General features: G+C 33.7%; 1 protein-coding gene across 2 annotated transcripts in view; it reads right to left on the bottom strand.

Moving 5' to 3' along the window:
• LOC131685229 (latrophilin-like protein LAT-2) overlaps window positions 1-23,751 on the bottom strand; it is a 243,810-nt gene that overhangs the window by 75,262 nt on the left and 144,797 nt on the right. For both annotated transcript variants that reach the window (XM_058968809.1, XM_058968808.1), the window contains exons 3-4: window positions 17,171-17,276; window positions 52-218 (exon numbers count right to left, since the gene is read on the bottom strand). In XM_058968809.1, the coding sequence (XP_058824792.1) occupies window positions 52-218; window positions 17,171-17,276 (273 nt within the window). The remainder of the gene's footprint in view (window positions 1-51; window positions 219-17,170; window positions 17,277-23,751) is intronic.

The following is a 23,751-nucleotide window of genomic DNA, read 5'->3' on the forward strand; positions in this document are numbered from 1 at the left end:
TAATGAAACAAGTGTTGTGTCACGTGCCGTCCGGATAGAAAATCTAATTACCTGTAATGTGCTAAGGCTCGACCCATGTCCGGCTCCGGATTTGGGTTGAGATTAGTGTTGGACCGGAACAGAACCAGTGCGTGATGACAGCAGCAGCACAGCCAGCACATCGAGGCAAGTTTCATGAACAGAAGCGCCAGGGAAAGCGACAGGCAAAGTTCGGTGTCCTGTGTGGAGAAGTGGATAGAATTGTATGAAATAAGAATTATGCAATCTGATTATATCTTTCTAGGATCGTTTTAAGGTTCAATCAACTGAGAAAGCCTCGAAAAGCGTTAAAAACAGTTTTACTACATCCTTAGAAAAATCTTCATGAAAATCAATAAGTGGTACTCTACCAATGTCCTGAACACATTTATCGATTTTCATGAAAGTGTAAAGAGTAGAGAAAAAACTTTTTGAGGCTTTTCCAGTGGAACCTTAAGTGGGACTGGACAATATAAGGTTGGTTCGGTGCAATTAGACAAGTATTAAACAATTTTTTTGGTCTAGAGTGTAAGATTATTCAGTCCACTTCCATATAAATAAACAAATAAATAAATGAACAAGTAAATAAATAAACAAATAAACAAATGAACAAATTAACAAATAAACAAATAAACGTATAAAGAACTAAACAAATAAACAAATAAACAAATAAACAAATAAACAAATAAACAAATAAACAAATAAACAAATAAACAAATAAACAAATAAACAAATAAAAAAATAAACAAATAATCACGTAAACACATAAACAAATAAGCAAATAAATAAACAAATCAACAAATAAATAAATAAACAAACAAACAAATAAACAAAAAAACAAATAAACAAATAAACAAATAAACAAATAAACAAATAAACAAATAAACAAATAAACAAATAAACAAATAAGCAAATAAACAAATAAACAAATAAACAAATAAACAAATAAACAAATAAACAAATAAACAAAGAAACAAATAAACAAATAAACAAATAAACAAATAAACAAATAAACAGATAAACAAATAAACAAATAAACAAATAAACAAATAAACAAATAAACAAATAAACAAATAAACAAATAAACAAATAAACAAATAAACAAATAAACAAATAAACAAATAAACAAATAAACAAATAAACAAATAAACAAATAAACAAATAAACAAATAAACAAATAAACAAATAAACAAATAAACAAATAAACAAATAAACAAATAAACAAATAAACAAATAAACAAATAAACAAATAAACAAATAAACAAATAAACAAATAAACAAATAAACAAATAAACAAATAAACAAATAAACAAATAAACAAATAAACAAATAAACAAATAAACAAATAAACAAATAAACAAATAAACAAATAAACAAATAAATCAATAAATAAATAAACTAATAAACGAAATATAATAAAAGGAATACAAAAAAGCGAAACAGCAAATAAACAAGAAGCAAAAGGTCAAAAAGAGAAAATGTAAAAAAGAAAAAAAACGCAAACAAGCAAAAAAGTAGAAAAAACAAAAAAGGGGAAATGTTGCAAAGAATACAAGAAAAAGAGAAATAAATAAAAAAGGAAAAAAGAAAAAAATGTGAAAAGGAAAAACTAAAAAATAAAAGAAAGTCAAAAAAGCAGAAGAAAAAAAAAGAATAAAGAACAAAAAAGATATAGAAAAAAGAAGAAAAAAGGCAAAAAGGAAATAAGGAACAAATGAGAAAGATAAAAAATAACAAAAAAAGCTAGCAACAAGGAACAAAAAAGGAAAATTTGAACAAATGAAGAAAGGGAAAAAAGGAAAGGAAAAAAGGAGTAAAGAGAAACGAAAAAGGAATAATGGAAAAAGGGAAAAAAGGAGAAAAGAAAGAAGGAAAAGCGGAAAACCAATTAAAAAGGCAAAAAATAAAAGAAAAAGGCAAAAACGAAAAAAACAAAAATAGGAAAAAACGAAATAGAGGGAAAGAAACATAGAATAAAAGAAGAAAAGAAGAAAAAATTAAACAACAAACAAAGAAAAAAGTGGAAAAAGGAAAGAATGGAAGAAAGGAAATAATTAAAAAATGAAAAAAGGACAAAAGGTAAATAGGATAAAAAAGAGAAAAAAAGAAAAAAAAATTAAAAAGGAGCTAGTAAGGAATAGAGGTGTGCGCCACGCCGCCGCCGCGCCGACGATTGCATGTAAAAATAGTAAGCTCATCGGCGTGACGCCGGCGCGCCTCCGACCTTTAGCTGAAATCGGCGACGCGGCGCACACCTCTAATAAGGAAGAAAATAAAGAAGAAATGAAAAAGAGAAACGGAAAACAAAGAAAGGGAAAAAACAGAACAAAGAAAAGGGCAAGAAAAGGAGAAATCAAAAAGTGAAAAAATAAGGATAAAAAGAAAAAACGAAAAGAAAGAAACGAAGGAAAAAAGAAAAAAAACGAGAACAAAAAAAAGGAAGAAAGGAAGGAAGGGAAAAAAGGGAAAAGGAAAGGAGAAAAAATGGAAACAGGAAAAAAGAGAATAGGGAAACAAAAGAGAAAAGGGAAAAACGAAAAGAGCCAAACAGGAAATAAAAGAAAATAGGAAAACAGAAAAAAGAAATAACGAAAACAAAAAATAAAGGAAAAAAAGAGACGAAGGGACAAAAGGGAAAAAAAGAATAAGGTAAGAAGGAAGACAAGTAAAAAATAATACAGGAGAAAAGAAAAAGAATGAAGCGAAAAACAGAACACAGGGAAAAAGAAAAGGAAAAGCTGGAAAAATAGGAAAAAAGGAGAAAAGTACAAAAAGGAAAAAAAAGTTAAAAAGACAAAAAGAAAAAAAAATAAGAAAAGGCAAAAACGTAAATTTAAAGCAGGAAGAAAAACACCAAAAGAAAAGAAAAGAAAACAAGGGAAAAAATAAAAGAGAAAAATGAAAAAAGAAAAGAAAGCAGAACAGGAAAAAAAGAAAACGAAAAAAGAAATAAAACAAAAAAGTACGCAAAACCGGAGAAAAAACAATTGACTAAGAAGCAAATCAAAACCGAAAGAACCAAACTACAAATAAACAATCAAACAGAAAAACTGAAAAATACGAAAAAACCCCGAAAGAAATAAAAAATGGAAAAATGAAAAAAACGATAAAATTGGAAAACGAAATAGCAACAAAACGAAAAAACCGAAAAACAAGAAAAAATATAAAAAAAAACATTATAAATAAAAAGCGAAAGAACGAAAAACGATTAATCGAAAAAACAAGAAAACTAAAAAAACGAAAAAATTAAAAATAAGCGAGGAAACGGAAAACCGAACTAACGGAAAGAAGAAAAAACGAAAGACCTGAAAAACGTAACGGAAAAACTTAAAAACTGATAAAACGATAAGACGATAAAACGATAAAACGATAAAACGATAAAACGATAAAACGATAAAACGATAAAACGATAAAACGATAAAACGATAAAACGATAAAACGATAAAACGATAAAACGATAAAACGATAAAACGATAAAACGATAAAACGATAAAACGATAAAACGATAAAACGATAAAACGATAAAACGATAAAACGATAAAACGATAAAACGATAAAACGATAAAACGATAAAACGATAAAACGATAAAACGATAAAACGATAAAACGATAAAACGATAAAACGATAAAACGATAAAACGATAAAACGATAAAACGATAAAACGATAAAACGATAAAACGATAAAACGATAAAACGATAAAACGATAAAACGATAAAACGATAAAACGATAAAACGATAAAACGATAAAACGATAAAACGATAAAACGATAAAACGATAAAACGATAAAACGATAAAACGATAAAACGATAAAACGATAAAACGATAAAACGATAAAACGATAAAACGATAAAACGATAAAACGATAAAACGATAAAACGATAAAACGATAAAACGATAAAACGATAAAACGATAAAACGATAAAACGATAAAACGATAAAACGATAAAACGATAAAACGATAAAACGATAAAACGATAAAACGATAAAACGATAAAACGATAAAACGATAAAACGATAAAACGATAAAACGATAAAACGATAAAACGATAAAACGATAAAACGATAAAACGATAAAACGATAAAACGATAAAACGATAAAACGATAAAACGATAAAACGATAAAACGATAAAACGATAAAACGATAAAACGATAAAACGATAAAACGATAAAACGATAAAACGATAAAACGATAAAACGATAAAACGATAAAACGATAAAACGATAAAACGATAAAACGATAAAACGATAAAACGATAAAACGATAAAACGATAAAACGATAAAACGATAAAACGATAAAACGATAAAACGATAAAACGATAAAACGATAAAACGATAAAACGATAAAACGATAAAACGATAAAACGATAAAACGATAAAACGATAAAACGATAAAACGATAAAACGATAAAACGATAAAACGATAAAACGATAAAACGATAAAACGATAAAACGATAAAACGATAAAACGATAAAACGATAAAACGATAAAACGATAAAACGATAAAACGATAAAACGATAAAACGATAAAACGATAAAACGATAAAACGATAAAACGATAAAACGATAAAACGATAAAACGATAAAACGATAAAACGATAAAACGATAAAACGATAAAACGATAAAACGATAAAACGATAAAACGATAAAACGATAAAACGATAAAACGATAAAACGATAAAACGATAAAACGATAAAACGATAAAACGATAAAACGATAAAACGATAAAACGATAAAACGATAAAACGATAAAACGATAAAACGATAAAACGATAAAACGATAAAACGATAAAACGATAAAACGATAAAACGATAAAACGATAAAACGATAAAACGATAAAACGATAAAACGATAAAACGATAAAACGATAAAACGATAAAACGATAAAACGATAAAACGATAAAACGATAAAACGATAAAACGATAAAACGATAAAACGATAAAACGATAAAACGATAAAACGATAAAACGATAAAACGATAAAACGATAAAACGATAAAACGATAAAACGATAAAACGATAAAACGATAAAACGATAAAACGATAAAACGATAAAACGATAAAACGATAAAACGATAAAACGATAAAACGATAAAACGATAAAACGATAAAACGATAAAACGATAAAACGATAAAACGATAAAACGATAAAACGATAAAACGATAAAACGATAAAACGATAAAACGATAAAACGATAAAACGATAAAACGATAAAACGATAAAACGATAAAACGATAAAACGATAAAACGATAAAACGATAAAACGATAAAACGATAAAACGATAAAACGATAAAACGATAAAACGATAAAACGATAAAACGATAAAACGATAAAACGATAAAACGATAAAACGATAAAACGATAAAACGATAAAACGATAAAACGATAAAACGATAAAACGAAAGAAACCAAAAAATAAAAATAAAATGAAATAAGCAAAATTCGAAAAAACCCTAAAGAAATAAAAAACGAAAAAGCAACAATACGAAAAAATCGAAAAACAACAAGAAAATAATACAAAAAAAGAAATAGAAATGAGAGAACGAATAATCAAAAAACTAAAAAAACGAAAAAATTAAAAAACCTAAAAACGAAGAAACGGAAAAATGAATTAACGAAAAGAAGAAAAAACGAAATAACGAAAGAACTGAAAACGGAACGGAAAAACTAAAAGACTGATAAACACAAAAATATAAAACCAGAAGATCGGAAAAATGGGGAAACAAGAAAACGGGATAACGGAAGAACGAATAATGGAAAAACAGTACAAAGGAAAAAACGGCAAAACGGAAAGACGGAAAAACGGAGGAAGGTAGAAGGACCTTATGAACAAATATTTCCAACATTTTTCTGCATTGTTACAGACGTTGGGTATTGCTATGCGCGATGAACTACTTTAGCAGGATCGCATTAATCACGTTCGTACGTCGTCCCAAAGGGTCCATATTTTATTCCGTCCCAAGGCGAAGCCATCCTTAATACCATATAGTGTCCAGCAAGTTTAGCATGTTCTCTTCGAAATACGAACAAATTCCTTCTGCTGCCTCCCGTAAAGGACGATCGTAAACTGACTGCATAAAAAATGTAACAATAGTGTACTGGATTAGCCGACCAGCGGAAATTACCCTCCGGATCCCCGTCCGGTAGTAAAAGAGCGGCAAAGTTATAGCAGAAAAGTTATTTGGCTAACGAGACTTTCGCCTCGCATCAACAGTTGTCCGTGCACATATCGTCTTGTCCGTTGGCAAGCCGGCCTAAGGAGCGTACCTCCGGAAAATATCTTATCTTACTCTCGTCCCCCGTTGATCTTTGCGGACGTTTTCCGTTCGATGAGGACAGAGTGCGGACCGGGTCAATTTAATGAGCAAAGTCCACAAAAGTCGTAATTTTCCGGTTGTTGTTGTTGATGATGAAGTTTCGTCTCGGCGGTACGGCGATAAAGCTAATCAGAAGTTGGGTTGTAATCTATTTCCGGGCTTGTACCCATGTCGACGCGTTACGCAATATTGAAGAAGTATAGAAGTGACAGTAATATTTTGGGATGGGGAATGAAGCTGTAGGGGTTTGAGTATTCCAAAGTCAAAATTGTACTAAATTTCATAAGTTGGATTGTACTATACATGAAGGTATTTATTTTCAAAGTTGGCATCTACATTGTTGATCTCAAACTAACTATTTGCTTCTCATGTAGGTACGCATCCATTTGTATTGTTTTCAGCATATTGCACACTAGTTTCACCAACGACACGACCTGAAACTTAGTGAAATTTATCGAGGAAAAAGTGTCCGAGTAGTTTACCGCCAGTTACCAGTACATTTAGTGACCCCTCGATGTGGTCAAGAAAATTAGTTTTTCAGCAGCACTTCCTTGTTTTGATTTTCAGTTGCTGTGTAGCAACCCAGGTAGCAACCTTGTTGTTATGTTTATGTTAATAAGCAAATAAAAATAACTTAGGAGAAAGACTATCCAATATTCGAGTGAGTGCGAGCAAATTTGCTTAACTGGCCCAACTTTGGTAAAAACCGTATTTCAGAATAGCTGAGCATGGGATCAGTCGCTAGCATCGCAAGTCAGTTCGTACTTTTTACTTGTATCATATAAAACTGACAGATAATTTTCTTTTTGGGATATTCAACGTTCGTTGGCTCAAGGTTTATTTCTGCTCGCTTTCATGACCAATGGAATGCCCGCCAGTTCGATTTTACGAGTTTCTTTCGGTGCAACCATAGGTGGATCCGAAACTAAGCCACACAATTGACGAATCTCAGGTGCGGGGAGAAATTTAATTCGAAAGCCAAAACCAGAACCTGCGAGTGCTACCAGAAAGCAATCTAGTTTTCAACTCAGTACAAATAGTTCGATTGATGGAAGCGTGAGATTCAGGAAAACTAACGATTGCTCTCTGTTGAAAACAATTGCTATCGATAAACACAACCTTTAGAAACTGTCCAATGCTAACTGAATGTTAAAATGATAATTTAATTCGATTTCAATTGAATCAAAAAATATTGGAAAAAAACTTCGTCTACAATCAAATTTACTTGCGATTTTCATCGTTACAACAAGTAATAAGTTAAAAAAATTACTAATTTATTTCAATTTTAAAAAAACTTATACTACACACTTATACTATACTACGTCTTACAATCTTAACGTTCCTACTCCAACTGACTGCGGTGTTCCTCTGCAGTGGCTTCAGTGGCTGTTGTTTAGATTTGCGTCGACCGGCTTCTCAGGAAAACATCTGTTGGCTTGTACCGTTATCACTAATAACATATGGCGCGTAGACAATTTTCTAAGTACAGTGTCGGCTACCAATATTCTTTTGAAATAGAGTGTGCATTAACTTCTCCCTTCTTCAAAAGACTTTGTCCTCAAAGTCTCGAAGAACGTTCTTGTGTGGGCATATTCAAATATTGTTGTATTTCAATGAATCTCTCAGTTGAGATATCTGGATACGAATTCTTTTCAGGAATTGAATGAACAATGATTTCTGGAGGTGCTGTAGGAGATATTTCTTCATTTTGTACATTAATCTTAATATCTGTACTTCCAGTTTTCAATTGAATTATCATATATATTCCAATTGCTATTATCATTAGTGTAATAGTGGAAACACTTATCGTGCTGAAGAGATTGAATCTCCATTGAAGTGACTTATTTTGAAGATAAACGTGTTGTAACATAGATCTATGCTTTAAAGTAAGATTTCCCAAATACTCAGGAGATGGAATATCGACAATATCATTCTCGTTTACTATTAATCCTGTTGTTAGTCTGAATTCTTTTTGTGGTGTCTCAATAATAGCATTTGAGTAATAATTGTCTTCCAAATGTAGAACGCATTCATCAAATTGTATCAGGTACGATCCTTCCAAAACTTGGGTATGATTGCTACAATTTGATTGTAACGTTGTATTTATATTATTCAGAAGAATTGTTGCATCATTGATTCTTTTCACCATTCCGTTTGCATAAACCTTTTCGTAAGTACAATTAGCATGCTGTAGTTGTATCAAATTATTGACACATTGACTTGTTATTTTTAACAGATCAGGATCGCACAAGAAGTAATCTAAATCTTGCGAACATTGTTTTTGTATTTCATATACTTGTGACTTATTGACGAGAATATAATTTGATTGAAGGGAAATTCTTTTTTGATTGTGAATTAAGGCATCTATATATTCATAATCATATGTTTCGTTTGATAACTGTGGAATTTTTAGCATATAGATCACATGAGTTGTATTCATAGCAACTTGTGCTGTAGCTTTTGTCAGCATATTTTCAAATGAAGTGACTGGGATGTTTTGTTCGATCAAAAATGTCTTAATCTTTAAGAAATCTTTAATTGATAAAATTCGACTACTGGGAATTCCATGTTTGGCAAGGAGTACAGCATCTTCAAGTATTTCGATTTGATGTTGTGTTGCATCTATATTCAAAATTATCTGCAGTAAATTCATCTCAACGACTTGTTGTTCTTTTGATTTAAAATCCAATTGTAATAGATCATTCGCCATTTTATTTAAATGCTGCATTCTGGAATTAATCGCCTGGTTGATTAATACTTGTTGATTGTTACTTTCGATGAGGTCATTCATGGTGTTGTTGATTGTTTTCAAATCTTCTGCATCAGGAGTTCCAGCTACCCATTTCAGTACTTTTCCAACGCTGTCCCATCTCTTTTGGCGATGTGTGTGAGGAACCAATTTATAATATGTATGAGTCAATAGTAAGTACTTATTTTGTAATAATGTATACAATTGATGATTATAAACATTGTTTTCAATGATTTTTTCAAATTTGATAATTGTTGTTCCTATTTCAAAAAAATTTATGGGTTGAATAATTCTTACATATCCTAATTTAATTTTCGCTTTTCCTAATGGTATTATTACCAAAGGATTTCGATTTAAGTCATGTATCTGTATCCTTGCTTCGACTGTTAATATAATTACACATACTGCGAATCTGAAAATAAGAGAAACACAAAAATATATTATGGAAGATTTTTTCTCAAATTTACTTTATGAATTTTTCGATTATTAGAATCGATTACAAATGTATCATGATTTTCTTTAATTTTGATCTTTTTGAATTTACTTTTTCTTTTTGAAATTTCATTGGTTTTCTCGAAAGCATACGTTCCTTGATCAAATACAGGGTAATCTTTATTTTGGATGTTGTCATTCTTTTTTTGATATATTTGGATAATTTTTTCGTGGCTCTTAATTTTTCGTAATGCTCTTTGATCTGCATTTAATTTTTTGTCATTTTCTCCAATATACACATTATGTGGAGTGTTTTTTATAAATGAATGGATTGTATTGTTGTATTTATAAACTGTACTTCTCATCAATTCTGGAATAGTAATTTGTGGTGATTCTTTTTTAATACATCGTGAAATTTCTCTCAATGTTGAATGACTTCTTTCTATTTGACCGTTTGTTTCGGATCTATGAATCGGAGTTTTATAAATTTCTATACCTAAATTTCTCAATCTTTGTTCAATTACATTTGAACTAAACGAACTTTCGTTATCTAATACTATCATTTTTGGAATATTCCATTCATGTACAATATTTAACAGAGCTTCTTCAATGTCTAGAAGTGATTTTGATTCAATTGGTTTGAATTTTAAATATTTGGAAAATTTATCAATTGAAGTTAAAAACAAATTATTTTGATCATATACAAAAATATCAATATGAATTATTTCTCCAGGATACGTTGGAATAGGTGTTTTGAATGGTATAAATTCTTGGGGATTACGCTCATACTTTTCTGTTTTACAAGTTTCACAATTTTTTACGAATTGACTAACAATTTTCCTCATTTTTGGAAAGTAAAATTTTTTCAATAATTGATTTGAATTTTCTTGAGAATTTCTATGCACAAACTGATGAATTTTTTTAATTTCTTCTAATTGCCTTTCTTCATTATTTAAATCTTGTACTTTGATTTGTGAAAATCTAGCTCTTATTTGTCTAGGATTAAACGTTTCTCGGTAAACTTCTTGAATTACTCCCATTATTGGTTCATCTGTATAAATCCCATTTAATACTCCTGGATTAAAATACTCTTTTAGTTTTTCCTTTAGGAATTCTTTCGAAAATCTTTTTTCAATGAATATGTGTCTTTTATAATTATCAAAAGGAATTACTAAACCGTAACTTGAATTTTTACCAATTTTGAAAATTAATTGATTTTTAAAAACATTTACTGGAGCTTCTGTTGAGGGAATATAGGAACTGTCATCATCTTCCGCTGAATGTTGGGTGGCCGTCATTGAGTTAATTTGAATTCGTGACAAAGCATCTGCTACTATGTTTGCCTTTCCTGGTTTGTAATGAATTTCGTGGTCATGCTCTTCAATAAAAGCTTTCCATCTTTTAAGTTTAGCATTATTATTTTTTGGTGAAATTGTGAAAGTTAAAGGTTGATGATCAGTAAAAATTTTAATTTTGTGACCATAAATAAAATTTCTCAAGGATTGCAATGCCCAAACTATTGCAAGCATTTCTTTTTCATTCGTTGCATAATTTTCTTCCGTACTTGAAAGTGTTTTAGAAATAAAAGTTATAGGTCTTTCTCCATCATGAAATTCTTGAGATAATACTGCTCCAATTGCTTTGTTGGAAGCATCAGTTGTTAATAAAAAAGGTTTACTAAAATCTGGAAATGATAAAACATCATTTGAAGAAAGAATATCTTTTAATAATTTGAAACTTTTTCGACCTTCGTCATCCCAAGTGATTTTATGATTTTTCGACTCATTCTTAAGGATTTGACGATGACCATTTTCACCTTTCAAAAATTTTGTTAAAGGTTTGGCAATTTTAGCATAATTTTTCACGAAGCGTCTATAATATCCAGATAATCCTAAAAACGCACGAAGTTCTCTTAAATTGGTTGGTTCTGGGTATTTTTGAATACTTTCAATTTTTTTTGGATTTGGTTTCAAACCATCTTTTGATACTATAAATCCTAAAAATTCAACTTCAGTTTTCAACCATTCAGATTTGTCAGGTTGTATTTTGAAATTAGCCTTTCGTATTGTTTCAAGTATGATTTCTAAATTTTTCAAATGTTCTTCTAAAGTTTCTCCGAAAATCAATATATCATCTATGTAAACATAACAAATTTTACCAATATGTTCGTGTAAAACATCATCCATTACACGCTGAAAAATTGCTGGTGCATTTTTAAGCCCAAACGGTAAACGTACAAATTCATATTTTCCATTATTAACCGAAAATGCTGTTTTTTCAATATCTTTCTCATTCATTGGAATTTGGTGAAAACCAGATGTCAAATCAATGGTAGTAAAATATTTCATTTTACCTAAATTCGCTAAAATTGTGGACGTTTCTGGTATTGGATAACGATCACTAATAGTTTTTTGGTTAATTTTTCTATAATCGATCACTAATCTGAATTTCTTTTTTCCTGAAGCGTCATCTTTTTTTGGAACAATCCATACTGGTGAATTATATGGAGAACGTGATGGTCGTATGATTCCGTCACTCAGCATTTTGTCGATTTGTTGACAAACTTCTTCTTTAAAAACCTGTGGATAAGGATATGTTTTTGAGTAAACTGGGTTTTCATCAGTGGTTCGTATTTCAGCAGTAACTTTAGAAGTATATGTTAATTTTTCGTCAGGAGGTTGAAACAAGTCTTGATATTTTCCTAATATATTATAAACACTTTCCTTTTCAATTTTCGATAAGTGATTATCACGAATGGTTATTTTATTTATTTCTTCCAATTTGTGCTGTAATAAAGGAATCGAAAACTTTTTGTCAATAAAAAGTTTTTCATTTGAAGTATCTATGACAGCTTTAATTTCTTTTAAAGTGTCATGCCCAATTATAGCGTCGAATGTTTTTAAATTTTTTAAATGAAATAATTTTACATTTACATCTGAAAATGGTTTAAAAAATTTAGCTTGTGAATATTTTTCAATTTTAATATCGCCTCCTACTGAAGAGACATAAAATGGTGGGTTAACTTCATGTGAAATTATTGCATATTTTGGATGTATAAAATTCTTATTTGAGCCAGTATCAATTAATATTCTCAACGGTTCCTGTCGATTACCATAATATAGAAAATATGGTAATGACGAATTCATTCTAAAAAATTTAGTTCAGCTTGATCTTCAAAATTTTCTGTTGTAGGTAAATCTCTATCTTGGTAATCCGTTTCTTGTAGGTATCGATCGAACGATGTACCTTCTGCGTAATCTTCTGAAGCTAGATACGAAAGTTGATCAAAGTATTGGTTCGCATCTATATCTTCATTAATTTGTGGATTTGATTCTATGTTGAAATTTCTTGGCCGTTTAAATGGCACGGGGGGTTTATTTGCATAATTCACTTGATGGGTTCTTATAGAAGGGTCTACTTCCATAGGAACTGGTTTGTCAGCTTTTCTCATAAAAGGATTAGAAAACGGGCCATTCTGTTGGTTAAGATTAGGAGGTTTTTGGTACTGATATTGCTGCATTGGTTGACGTGGTAACATCATTGGCGGCATCCTTGGTGGCAACATTGGTGGTATTACTTGTGGTCTTGGTGGTGTTCTTGTTTGATGATATTGCTGAAAATTATTTTGTCTCTGTGGAAAATAATAATTTTGATAATTAATAGGTGGTTGTGGTTTTACTTGAGGAAACATATATTTTGGGGGTAATGGTGGTTTTAAAGAATCAGGGATTTTTGACTTTGTCATCGTTTTCCTATATTCTATGTTTTGAAAAGATAAGCAATATGCATATGCTTGTGCTAAAGATGTAGGCCTGAAATTTTTCAAAAATTGGCCCAAAAGTTCCCCATCCAAACCTCTCATAAAAGCATCAATTGCTTTATCATTATAATTACTAATCATTGCTTGCATAGCCTCTGGGTGAGAGAATCTGCTATCAGTTTTTATATGATTAGCAATTAATGAGAGTAATTTATTAATTTGATCATAATAAATGTCAAGAGGTTGACCTTTTTGTATACATGTCATAAGTTGATGATCCAAAGTTGTTAGATCACGTTTTTCGCCATAGTAAGTTTGTAATGTATTTTTAATTAATAAAAAATTGGTATTTACATTTGAAGCCACAAGTGCGTTATTTGCTTCGCCTTTTATTTTCCTTCTAATAGCTTTACAAACAACGTAAAATTTATTTTTCTGATTGATAGTTGAGTTAGCATTTGGTTTATATAAATTAATTAAACTTTCAGCATCAGAGATCCAACAACTCAATTCGTTGGGATCTCCAAAAAAATCAGGTAAAGTTTTTACAATATCTGGTATTGCTTCAATAGTTGAAGGGTCTACCGGTACATTATTTTCGTTTACTAATGTTAGAGATGGATCGGAATAATCCAACTCTTCACGAGGTGCTAAAGTTGCCTCAATTGCGTTAACGCGATTAATTAAATTTATAATTTGTTGTTGTTCTGCCATGTTTTCCTGATTCAACTGTAACTGTGCAAGCTGATCTATTAGGTCGTCCAGTATTTGAGTTTAAGAAAAAAACTAAATTAATCCAAATTATTCAATTTACACTATTTTTGTTTTCACAAAAAAAATCACTTTATTTCACTTAATTAATTGTTATATTTATTTTTTTTCACTTTCTTAAATTAATTTGTTAATTCTATTACTTACAGTATTTTACTCAGCATCCCTCTGACAGGATACTTTTTCCAAATCCTCTAACGGTTGGCTCTATTAATTTTGGATACTAATCCTTTTCCGGAGTATCCGATCGTGGCACCAGTAGAGAAACTCTTCTTCTCAGCACGGCGACGTGTTCCTTTTTGATGCTGTTGTCTACTTGGGCGTCCTCTCCGTGCGGCTGCTTATGCGATGGGAAGAGTGTGAAAAAAGATCCGTGATCTTTCTCACAAGTCACTTTCACTTTTTTCACTTTTACTCACTACTGGTCCCTATTCGGGCGCCAGTTAAAAAAATTACTAATTTATTTCAATTTTAAAAAAACTTATACTACACACTTATACTATACTACGTCTTACAATCTTAACGTTCCTACTCCAACTGACTGCGGTGTTCCTCTGCAGTGGCTTCAGTGGCTGTTGTTTAGATTTGCGTCGACCGGCTTCTCAGGAAAACATCTGTTGGCTTGTACCGTTATCACTAATAACATATGGCGCGTAGACAATTTTCTAAGTACAGTGTCGGCTACCAATATTCTTTTGAAATAGAGTGTGCATTAACTAATATCACTTGTTTTAAATAGTTAGAAAGATTGATTTTATAATATATGTGTTCGAAGTATCTTTTTGTATATCCAGATCAAACCGATTTTGATTCGTATCATTGAGAATTATGTACATCGTTTTAGTGACAGGATCAGTTTGAATCAAAAATCAGATCAATAGCATCAATCAAGCTTTTGTCCTGGAAAAAAAATCGTATTCTGTTCTACCCCATTTTTGTTTCTTTCAACATAAAAACAGTTTATAATATAAATCAAATTCCATGATTCAATAAAACGATATAATTTTTCTATATTCTTTGTTGTCACACGATAATTATGATCCATTATAACCGTAAAGGCTTGTTTACAGGTTGAGAAATGGGTCACGGGATTTCGCGTGGGATTTGTGCTGCAATTTGGTCAGGGAAAATTTTCTGTCGAAATCTCTCTAAGCTATCAAACCAAAAGTTCTACTGCTTCTATAAAATACAAACCGTATCAAAATAGTACCAAATTTTGAGACAAACGAAAACACCATTTTTCCCGCCTAGAACAATTCAGGTTAAATTGTTCTAGGTCAGATTTTGCGCGTGGAAAGTTTTGAAAGCCCGTAACGTTTTCCGGGGTTGGGTTTATATTTAATGAAAATTGTCATTTTGGTGAACTCATTTCCCACCACGGGATTCGAAATCCTGGGATCAATTTTTAATACACGGACCAAAATCTCTTGACACGTTTTTCGAACTGTAAACCAGCCTTAAGACAAAGCTGGATAACAACACGGTTGGCTTCCGTTCGGTTAGATTTTGGCAGGCCGTTACTACTGACTTTTCCAATGTCTTCGATTGGTTCATCCATATTGCGCGCCCATGAAGTAGCCAAACTCATCGTTTTGCATTGTAAGCCGGCGTATTTCGTTACTTGATATCAGTATTTCATTTCGGCACTGAAAATATTCAAGTAGATGAACTGCAGTAACCGGAAGTAAAATTAAAAATAATAGAAACACCAAAACTATTAATGGAGTTTACTTACGCAGCATCATTCGACAGCTGCGTCATGAAGTGGCCGACTATCGATCGTTCGTTACGCCAGGGACTGATCATAGCAGAAGTTTCCGTAGACCACAAGCCAACTGTCGCCGGAATACGGACCATTTCATTGAACGTTTGTTGCCACCGTGTATGTCTGTCCTAAGTGGATTCTTTTCGAACTTATACGTTAACGAAATCCGGCAATCTGTGAGTGAAACGATGGATCGAGCGCCCTTATGTTCTATATGTTTTCGCAAATGTTTTTTTCAGCGTAACCAGCGATTGCAACCGTTGCCACGGTAAATATATTGTTATTTGGAAAAAAATAACAACAGATTATTCAGTCTTGCTAGTTTCATGTGATTTCTTTCCAAATGCCATATATGACAGTACCAGTTACCTGAGTCACTGAGGGGTAGTCATATTTGTGATACAGTTTTGGAATGCTAGTGTCTAGTCGTGTCGTTGGTTTCACTGCACAAAGTTCCATAAGACCAGATTACTGCCTATCTGCAGTGTAATATGTCACGAGAGAAGCAATCCATCACAAGCATGCCATGACTGTGGAGTGTGGGTGTGCCTAGCTACGGTTGTCGTTAACGTATCTGCCATCGTTTGTGGCACCCACAGCTCGGTCTATATCCCTATATTACTCTGCATCTAAACTGCAGGATGCATAGAAAGACTAAAAGACAATATGTTGAAACAGGCAGGTGAGATGATGTTGACGGCTCGTTTGCTGTACTTGGAATGGAATGTTGGATTGTGACAGAAGAATAATATGATGTAAGTTTTCATCAACAGCTCACTGCTATTATTAAAAATATTTATCAAATGCAGTTAGAGGAAAGTTGTCTACCGTACAGAAAGCTAAAACATCATGCTGTTTTGTTTTGTCCGTAAACATCACAGCTGAGCAAAATCGGTTCTTTCATTTTCTACGGACGAACACCTGCGACACCTGCCGCTGCTTAGGTAATTTGTTTAGGAAAATTATCCACTTTGCTTTTAAGGTTGCTGGATTTGTATTTCAAAGCATTTTCAATCCGGAAAACACTCGTAACTAAATTAGGTCTCGTTAAGTTTGATTCGGGTAATGAGACGATCCAGCGGAGCCTGCCAACCTAGCTCAGTTCAAGCAGCGATAATCGCTTGAAATTCATCAGCCGTAATCGTTCGTCCTAAACTGTGCCGGTAGCGCTCATGCCCGTAACCAGCACGAACCGTGACAACCGTTCAGTATTGGTGCGGGAGGGGTCATGGTAAGTGGCTTCCAACCACGACAAGAATTACGATGTCTGCCTGCCTCCGTGCGAGTGGAAGTCGGTTTGTATTTATATTAAATTACCACCGCGACGCGCCACGTCGCTGTTAAACTCACCTGAACGCCTCCGACGCCGATCACGAACAGCAGCTGGCTCATGAAGAGGGACGCTAGCAGACTGAGCAGGACTGTGCCTGCCAGCGATTTCAGGTCGGAAAATAAGCTGAAATGTAAACAGATAGAGTCGGGATTAGTACAAACCATAAAATATGCTAGCAGCACGTAGTCACGGCTCGCTTCCGCTGGAACTGTTTTCCCGCGAACGAATCCCGCTGTGTAGAGTGAATGTTGAGCAAATATTTGAGACCAAGTATTGAATGAAGACCGGAAAAAAGTGGAGCAATAAAATACATCGGAAGCTCGTAAAAACATCGCCACTACCGTAACACGTCGGGTCAATAAATTATCGTTTCGACAGATATAATATATGTAGGAAGTTATTCACAATTCAATCCATAATAGGAACATGATTCCATAAAAAAGGTCGGTACCACTCAGCCTATACCATCGCGGTATCGATTTTCCTCGCAATATCGACCATTCTCTACATTCACCGTTGATAGACGAAGCTTACCTTTCGGATCGACTTCTGGAGTGACAGACTGAATGCAGCCGGTGTGCGACGAGAAATCGTATAAATCACCCACACAATCTTCGGAGCAAAGCTAAGCCTTATGCATAAAATCATCAGGCAAAGCCAAGAGTAAGAATGCAGTTCGTGAAGAATTTATTGCTTGGCTTCGTATTGGGATTTCGATGCATTTAGAGGAGTGAAACTGAGGGTGGCGCCCTGCGATTTACCCGATCACAATGATGAATGGTGCACTGAAATATTTATCACACATTGGGAAATGGGATTCTGATTTTACATCGATAATAGTGACCTAGTGGAATGATGGTAGATTATCAGGAAGCTGTTGGTGTCAGATTAAGATATTTTCGCTTGTATATTGACGCCATTTGAACATGATGGTATAGTACGAGTGCATCGCATGTCTATTTAAAATATTTTAAAGACTGAAGTGCGGTTTTCTCGTAAAAATTTAAATTCGTGCTGGGCACGTGCCGTACGTTTGGAAGGAATCACTTGCGGTTTCTATTCCCAAGAGTCCAATATAATCGTTTTAACTAAATGTTGATGATATAGGAACCCACCATCAGTGCATGGAACACTTCGGTGGCTGCAAATGCTTTTAATTGCAAGGACAAAATTATGTTATCAAATGATGTTCACATTATCGCTGTACGAAGGGCCAAAAAGGAGCGGATCCACAAACAGAGTCATTTATGCGCAATATGAAGGGTCCCTTCATATTGCGCAATCCCAATGATAAGATCCAGCCAGTTGAATAACGCAATTTCCAATAATTGTTAAGGCACTGTCTGATGGTTTGTGTGAGAAGGGCGCTTCAATCTTGTTACCGCTTGTCAGACGAGAACGTTAACATTTTGTAATCAGTGAGAGAATTCTTATCTTGTGACTAGAAGATGGCGACCCACGACATCTAGTCCAAGTTGTACTTTGATTGATACCCTGATGCTCCCTCCCAACCCAGTAGCATTTAATTTTTATATAATAAATGCGGATAGTATAATAAGTATAAAGAATGTAATGAATAAAATGCTGTGGTGCTCATAATAAATACAAAATGAATATACAGTGTGTGACGAATTTCGCGCTAAATCGTATTCAGAGTTGGCAGCACACTCTCAGATTTTGATGAAACTTTCTGCACATGAAGATTTTGTCACAAAAAGTCACTTTGCATACTTTGTTTTTCCAAAAATGATCTAGACTGTCTTTTGAGAAGGGTCAAACTTTTTTTACCATTTTTTTTCAAATGGCTGTACAGTGAAGACCCGATTTTATGAGCACCCGATTTTATCAGCTTCATATGAAAATTGATAGTTGGTAGTTTAATGGGCTCTAGCATTTCATTTTTTTTTAAATTTTGCACTGTCAGACCCCCTTAAGGGAAGTTTAAGCTAAATAATCAGGAATGGTTATGAGGCTATATCTAGGGACTAAAGAAGAATATTTTAAGAGCTTCAGTTTCTTAAAAAGAAAGAAAAAAATATGTCTCGATTATATCAATGTCCCCGTTTTATCAGCCTAAAATTCACCAAGGGGCTGATAAAAACGGGTCTTCACTGTAGTCTAAAAATGACAAATCCTGAAAAAAATTTCGTAAGGCTAATTTTCACAAAATGCTGGATGAACATGTGAAAAGAGCATAACTCAAATGAGGGCCTCTCTTTGTTTACTTTTCTCTTTCGATTATTACGGCTTCATCATAAAACTTTCCAACATTGTTTCAATAAATATCGAAAGACTCTGATGTCGTCTAGCATACTATGCTAAAAGTTAAGGTGCAAATGTAAAAGCGGCGTAGGGTTTGACGGAAGAGAAAGTAAACACAGAGCGGCTCTCATGTGCGTTATGCCCTTTTCACATGTTTATCCAAAATTAGTAAAAAATTTTAATAAAAATATTGACAAAATTCTTCATCGACTTCTACACTGAAAAAAACGATTTTAAAAATTTCAAATCGATTTACAATAAAACCCCATCTTTGATTTGGATGAAATTTTGTTTTAAGATAGGTAATTATGTACTCTACCTACCGTAAAAAATTCAAGTTTGGCACTTTCAAGGAAAAAAAAATATTTAAAAAAACTTCCTTATCCAAAATGATTTTTTTCAGTGTATTTTTATTCAGGTTCCATGGACCAGGGACCAGAACCCAGAATCCCGAGGAGAGAATCAAGACTCCAGATTCCATAGCCCAGAGTAGAGACCAAAATCCAGAGTCGCGAGTCCTTAACCCAAAATACTGAGGCGAGTCTAAAGTCCAGAATCCAGAGTTCCAAGTGCAGAGTTCAGAGTCAAGAGCGCAGAGTTCAGAGCCCAGAGTTCAGAGTTCAGATGCCAGAGCCCAAAGTCCAAAACCTAGAGTCCAGAGCCCAGAGACGAAAAACGAGAGTCTAGAGTTCTTGTCCCAAAATACTGAGCCCAGAGTTCACAGCACATAATGTAGGGCCCAGAGCCCAACATCCAGAGCCCCTAACCCTAAATAGTGAGACCAGAGCTTAGAGTCCAGATTCCAATGCTCAGAGTCCAGAATCCAGAGTTCTAATTCGATAATCCAGGGTTTAGATTCTATAGCCCACACAGATAAAAATATTTTGTAATTTTAAGTTTATTTTCATGCACATATTTGGAGCATGAATATAAATGTAAAATTAATTTCCACCACAAATACACACGACTTTTCGTGCTTTCTTCAACGAATTTTATTATAATTCTACACGTGGATTGAAAATTACAGTTTCTTTAAACGGAAAACCAATGCACTTCAACGTATTTTTACTCGAATATTGTAAAATGAATGACATGTAATATTACACGAATGAAAGTGTAAAATTGTATGCTGTTTGATGCTCCAATTGATTTTAACGTAATTTTCAATCAAATTTTGGATTCAATCGTTGTATGTTTACATTCGTATTGATTTACATGTCGTGTAAATTTCATTATTTTTTGGTGTGCAGCGACCAGAACCCAGAGTCCCGAGGAGAGAGCCCAGAGTTCGGAGTCCAGAGTACACAGTTCAGAGTCCAAAGACCAGAATCAAGACTCAGAGCCCATAGCTCAGGGACCACAGTCTACAGTGCAGAGTCCATAGCACAGAATCTCGAGGCGAGAGCTCAGAATCCACAGTTAAGAATGTAGAGTTCAGAGTGCAGAGAACAGAGTCGGGAATTCTGGGTCCAGAGTCCAGAGCCCAAAGTCCTCAATCCAAATTACTGTCGCTAGAGTCCAGAGCTCTGAGACCAGACTCCAGATCCCGAAGTACTTAATCCAGAATACTGAGGCAATAGTTTTGACTTCAGAGTACAGAGCCCAGAACCCAGAGGCCAGAATCCAGAGTCCATAACAAAGAATCTCGAGGCGAGATTCCAGAGTACAGAACTCAGCGTGAAGAGTGCAGCATAAAGAGTTCATAGTCCAGAATCTAGAGCTCAGAGTCCAAAGACGAGAATCCTGAGACCAGAGTTCAGCGTCCTCAACCCAAAATACTTAGCCCAGTATCCCGACTTTAGAGCCCAGAGTCCAGAGCCCAGAGATCAGAATTCACAGTACAGAGTGCCGAGGAGAGAGTCCACAGTCCAAAATCTTGAGGGCAGAGCCCAAAGTTCAGAGTCCAGAGTTCAGATTCCAGAGTGAAGGATCAAGTTACCAGAGCCCATGGTTCAGAGTCCAGAAGGCATAGTACAGAAAGTCGAGGCCAGCGCGAAGAGTCCATCATCCAGTGATGAGAGTGAAGAGTCCAGAATCTAAAGTTCAGTGTCCATAGTCCTGAGACCAAAACCCAGAATCCAGAGTCCCGAGTGCAGATTCCAGAGTTCAGAGTCTAGAGTCTAGAGCTCCGATTCCAGAGCCCAGAATCGAGATCCCAGAGACCATAGTTCAGAGTCCAGAATCCATAGCACAGAATATCGAGGCCAAAATCCGGTGTCCAGAATCCAGCGTGAAAAGTACGGAGTCCAGAGTTTGTTACGACTTGGTACGAACTACTACGGTTTGACACTTTTCACTACATTTAACGGTACACTTCAACAGAGCATTTGGGTCGTTTTGCCGCGGTCTCCTGGAGAATTTCACTGAGTGGACTGTCAACCCTACCGTTGGTCTCTGGGCAAATTCACAAAACTAAACAAACTAGCGGACTAAATTAACTCAAGGACATCACAATTTTATATAAAACAGCTTAATTAGACAACAACTTACATTTATTCAAACAGAAAACAAAAATACTTGCGCATAGTCAACTTTTTCATTTTTTCGACGTAAAGAAACTCGTTGCGGCCGGGATGAACGTTGGTCGACTTGCTGCTTCAGGGGCTTCCGGGGACTATGGCGACGATCAGGAACAACTTTCAGACCGGGTATTTCCGTCGGTCGAGAATCCAGTTTGGACGAGGTCTTCGCCGTGTAACGTGTGGCCTACGTTTATATTATGGTCCGGGAATGGTGCACTTTCGCGAGCTACTTCGCGCTTTTTTTTCACCAACTAGCTTGGCATTATTGGACCAACAGTGCACTCGCGTCGCTTGTGGCCTTTGCCAGTGGAACACTACACTTTGACCCACTTTTGCTTGATTTGACTAGTAACAAAATGTCCGTATTGGGTTTCTGACGGATCGCGGATGTTTCATTGTACCGAGCAGAACGGGTGGAACACACTGTCCCAATCGGGTGAAGGGATTTCACTCCTCGGACCTGATTTCACTAATTGATCCCGTTTTCGACGCGGGAAGCCCTTTTTATTTCCCCGTGCCTCCGGAAACCATCTCCACTCTCGATCAATGACCTCTTCTTGTATATAGCGTAGCAAAGGAAAACATTATTTACAAACATGTATGGGTTGGTGCCCCGATAAAAAGTTTATCTGAATTTTTAGATCAGATTGGTTGCATGCATAACCTTTACATTGTAAAATTTTACTTTTAACCAAATAAACAAATGAACAATAAATGTAAATAAACTATCTGACACATAATATAAATAATTACGTAAATAAATAGTGTAAATAAATAAATAAATAAATAAGTAAATAAATAAATAAATAAATAAATAAATAAATAAATAAATAAATAAATAAATAAATAAATAAATAAATAAATAAATAAATAAATAAATAAATAAATAAATAAATGAATAAATAAATAAATAAATAAATAAATAAATTAATTAATTAATTAATACTGACGGGCACCAACCGAAGACTACTAAACATGAAATAAACATCCTTCAAACATGTAAACACGGAAGCTATGATATTTATTTCACATTTAGACATTTACTGACAATACTTACAAATATAACAGAATCTCTTGGGGCCTATATTAAGCTGGCCCAGTGACCACGGATTTAATGTGAGTAACGAAACGCACAACGAAAGTCACAAGTTCACAGTCTAAAATCTAGACTAACTGGGTATTTTCGGAATGGTAGGTGTTATTGTTATCGATGGCGCGTTCATCATAGTCTATAACTAAAATTTATATACCAGTGTCGCTTCTCTGTTTTACTCATAAAAGGAAACAATTTCCTAGTTGGAATAGTGCACGTAAGTTTTTTTTATAAACATTATAATTCTAGTACATATAATTAATCTATATAAAGTGTATTAAGTGTAACGAATATAATAGACTGTATTCAATATATTTATATTGAATAGCTTTTATATTGAATTATTATTGAGTAGTTTTTAAACTTATTGTATACTGAATAATACATATAGGACCATTCGTTTTCGAGCTCTCCATCGAGACAGAGGTTGTTTTTTCTAGTCCGTAGTGCTGTGTGAGGCGATAAAGAATAGTTTTAATCCGCATTCAAGGTTATTTTGCCAGTTCGGTTCGGTCCTCAGTCTTTTGTTCGCGTGTGAGGATTAAACAATAGCCAGCTGTATAAGCTGGATTGGTTCGTCGTTGGACACCTAGTTTAAAGCTAAGTTGTTTTTGTCTTTTGTAACACATTTATTGCTTTCTTCCGTCTGCGCGGGCGCTGACCCCGTGCGTTGACGTTTTCCATGGTTCCCTCTCCGGATGGTCAAATGGAAGTTGAATCG

The sequence above is a fragment of the Topomyia yanbarensis genome, chromosome 2 (assembly GCF_030247195.1).
Source record: "Topomyia yanbarensis strain Yona2022 chromosome 2, ASM3024719v1, whole genome shotgun sequence".
Classification (NCBI taxonomy): Eukaryota; Metazoa; Arthropoda; class Insecta; order Diptera; family Culicidae; genus Topomyia; species Topomyia yanbarensis.